The sequence below is a fragment of the Geospiza fortis genome, unplaced genomic scaffold (genome assembly GCF_000277835.1).
Source record: "Geospiza fortis unplaced genomic scaffold, GeoFor_1.0 scaffold526, whole genome shotgun sequence".
Lineage (NCBI taxonomy): Eukaryota > Metazoa > Chordata > Aves > Passeriformes > Thraupidae > Geospiza > Geospiza fortis.
The window spans coordinates 27,717-29,560 of NW_005054804.1; the positions used below are offsets into that span (position 1 = coordinate 27,717).

Sequence of the window (1,844 nt, forward strand, 5' to 3'; positions counted from 1 at the left end):
CTCGTGGCGATAGTCATGGGGTTAGTAATGGGGTTATTCATGGGGTTACTCAGGGGTTACTTGCAGGTTACTCAGGGGTTACTCATAGGTTAGTCATGGGGTTACTCAGGGGTTACTCGCAGGTTACTCAGGGGTTACTCAGGGGTTACTCATTGGTTACTCATTGGTTACTCGGGTTATTCATGGGTTACTCATAGGTTACTCATGGCGTTAGTCATGGGGTTATTCATGGGGGTACTCACGCGTTACTCACAGGTTACTCATGGGGTTCGTCATGGGTTACTCATAGTTTACTCATGGCATTAGTCATGGGATTATTCATGGGGTTGCTCAGAGGTTACTCATACGTTACTCATGGGTTACTCATGGGGTTAGTCACGGGGTTACTCAGAAATTATTCATAGGTTATTTATGGGGTTAGTCATGGGGTTACTCAGGGATTACTCATAGGTTAGTCATGGGGTTACTCAGGGCTTAGTCAGGGGTTATTCGTAGGTTAGTCATGGGGTTAGTCATGGGGTTACTCGGGTTACCCATGGGGTTAGTAATAGGGTTACTCAGGGGTGACTCATAGGTTACTCATGGGTTACTCATGGGGTTACTCAGAGATTACTCATAGGTTAGTCATGGGGTTAGCCACGGGGTTACTCAGGGGTTACTCATACGTTACTCAGGGGTTACTCATGGAGGGTCGCTGGGCGTTGCTCAGGGGTTATTCATGGGATACTCAGGGGTCACTTAGGGGTCAGCAGCGTGGGGACACCCCCGGCATGGCCAAAATGTACCCCCCAGTTTCACCCAATTTCCCTTTATTTCCCCTAAAACTTTCCACAAGTGCCCCCTAACTTCACCCCGATTTCCCCCAATTTCACCCCAACTTCACCCCAAATTTCACCCCAATTTCACCCCAAATTTTCTCCAAATTTCACCCCTATTTCTGCCCCATTTCCATCAATTTCTTCCAAATTTCCACTTCAATTTCACCCCAATTTCACCCCACTCATTTTTCCCCAAATTTCACCCCAATTTCCCTTTCGATTGTCCCCAATTTCAACCCAATTTCCCCCCAGTTTCCTCCTCAATTTTCCCCAAATTTCACCCAAATTTCATCCCAATTTCACCCCCAAATTTCACCCCAATTTCTCCCCCATTTCCGCCAATTTCCTCCAAATCTCCACTTCAATTTCACCCCAATTTTCCTCTCATTTTTCCCCAAATTTCACCCAGTTTCTCCCCAAATTTCACTCAAATTTCACCCAAATTCCCCCAAATTTCACCCAAATTTCTCGTGTCACTGACCCTGCGGCGTGGTGACGGTGCCCCAGCCGGACAGCAGGCAGGAGTCGCCGGGCTGACTGCAGGCGCCGGGCAGGGGCAGCGGCCGCACGCTCCGGCCGATGGTGGCCCCGGGAGCTCCAAATTCACCCCAATTCACCCCAAATTTTCTCCAAATTTCACCCAATTTCACCCCAATTTGCCCCAGATTTCATCCCCTATTTCAACCCAGTTTCACTCCAAATTTCATCCCAATTTCACCCCAAATTTTCTCCCAATTTCACCCTTATTTCCCCCCAATTTCTGCCCCATTTCCGCCAATTTCCTCCAAATTTCCACTTCAATTTCACCCCCATTTCCCCCTCATTTTTCCCCAAATTTCATCCCAAATTCACCCAAATTTCCCCCTCAAATTTCACTCAAATTTCACCCAAATTCCCCCAAATTTCACCCAAATTTCTCGTGTCACTGACCCTGCGGCGTGGTGACGGTGCCCCAGCCGGACAGCAGGCAGGAGTCGCCGGGCTGACCGCAGGCGCCGGGCAGGGGCAGCGGCCGCACGCTCCGGC

General features: G+C 49.3%; 1 protein-coding gene across 1 annotated transcript in view; it reads right to left on the reverse strand.

Annotated features, from left to right (window-relative positions):
- The window catches only part of LOC102036114 (kallikrein-14-like), a 4,495-nt gene that overhangs the window by 2,439 nt on the left and 212 nt on the right, over positions 1 to 1,844 (reverse strand). Inside the window, exon 2 of the mRNA XM_031065486.1 lies at positions 1,316 to 1,413. Within this exon, the coding sequence (XP_030921346.1) occupies positions 1,316 to 1,413 (98 nt within the window). The remainder of the gene's footprint in view (positions 1 to 1,315; positions 1,414 to 1,844) is intronic.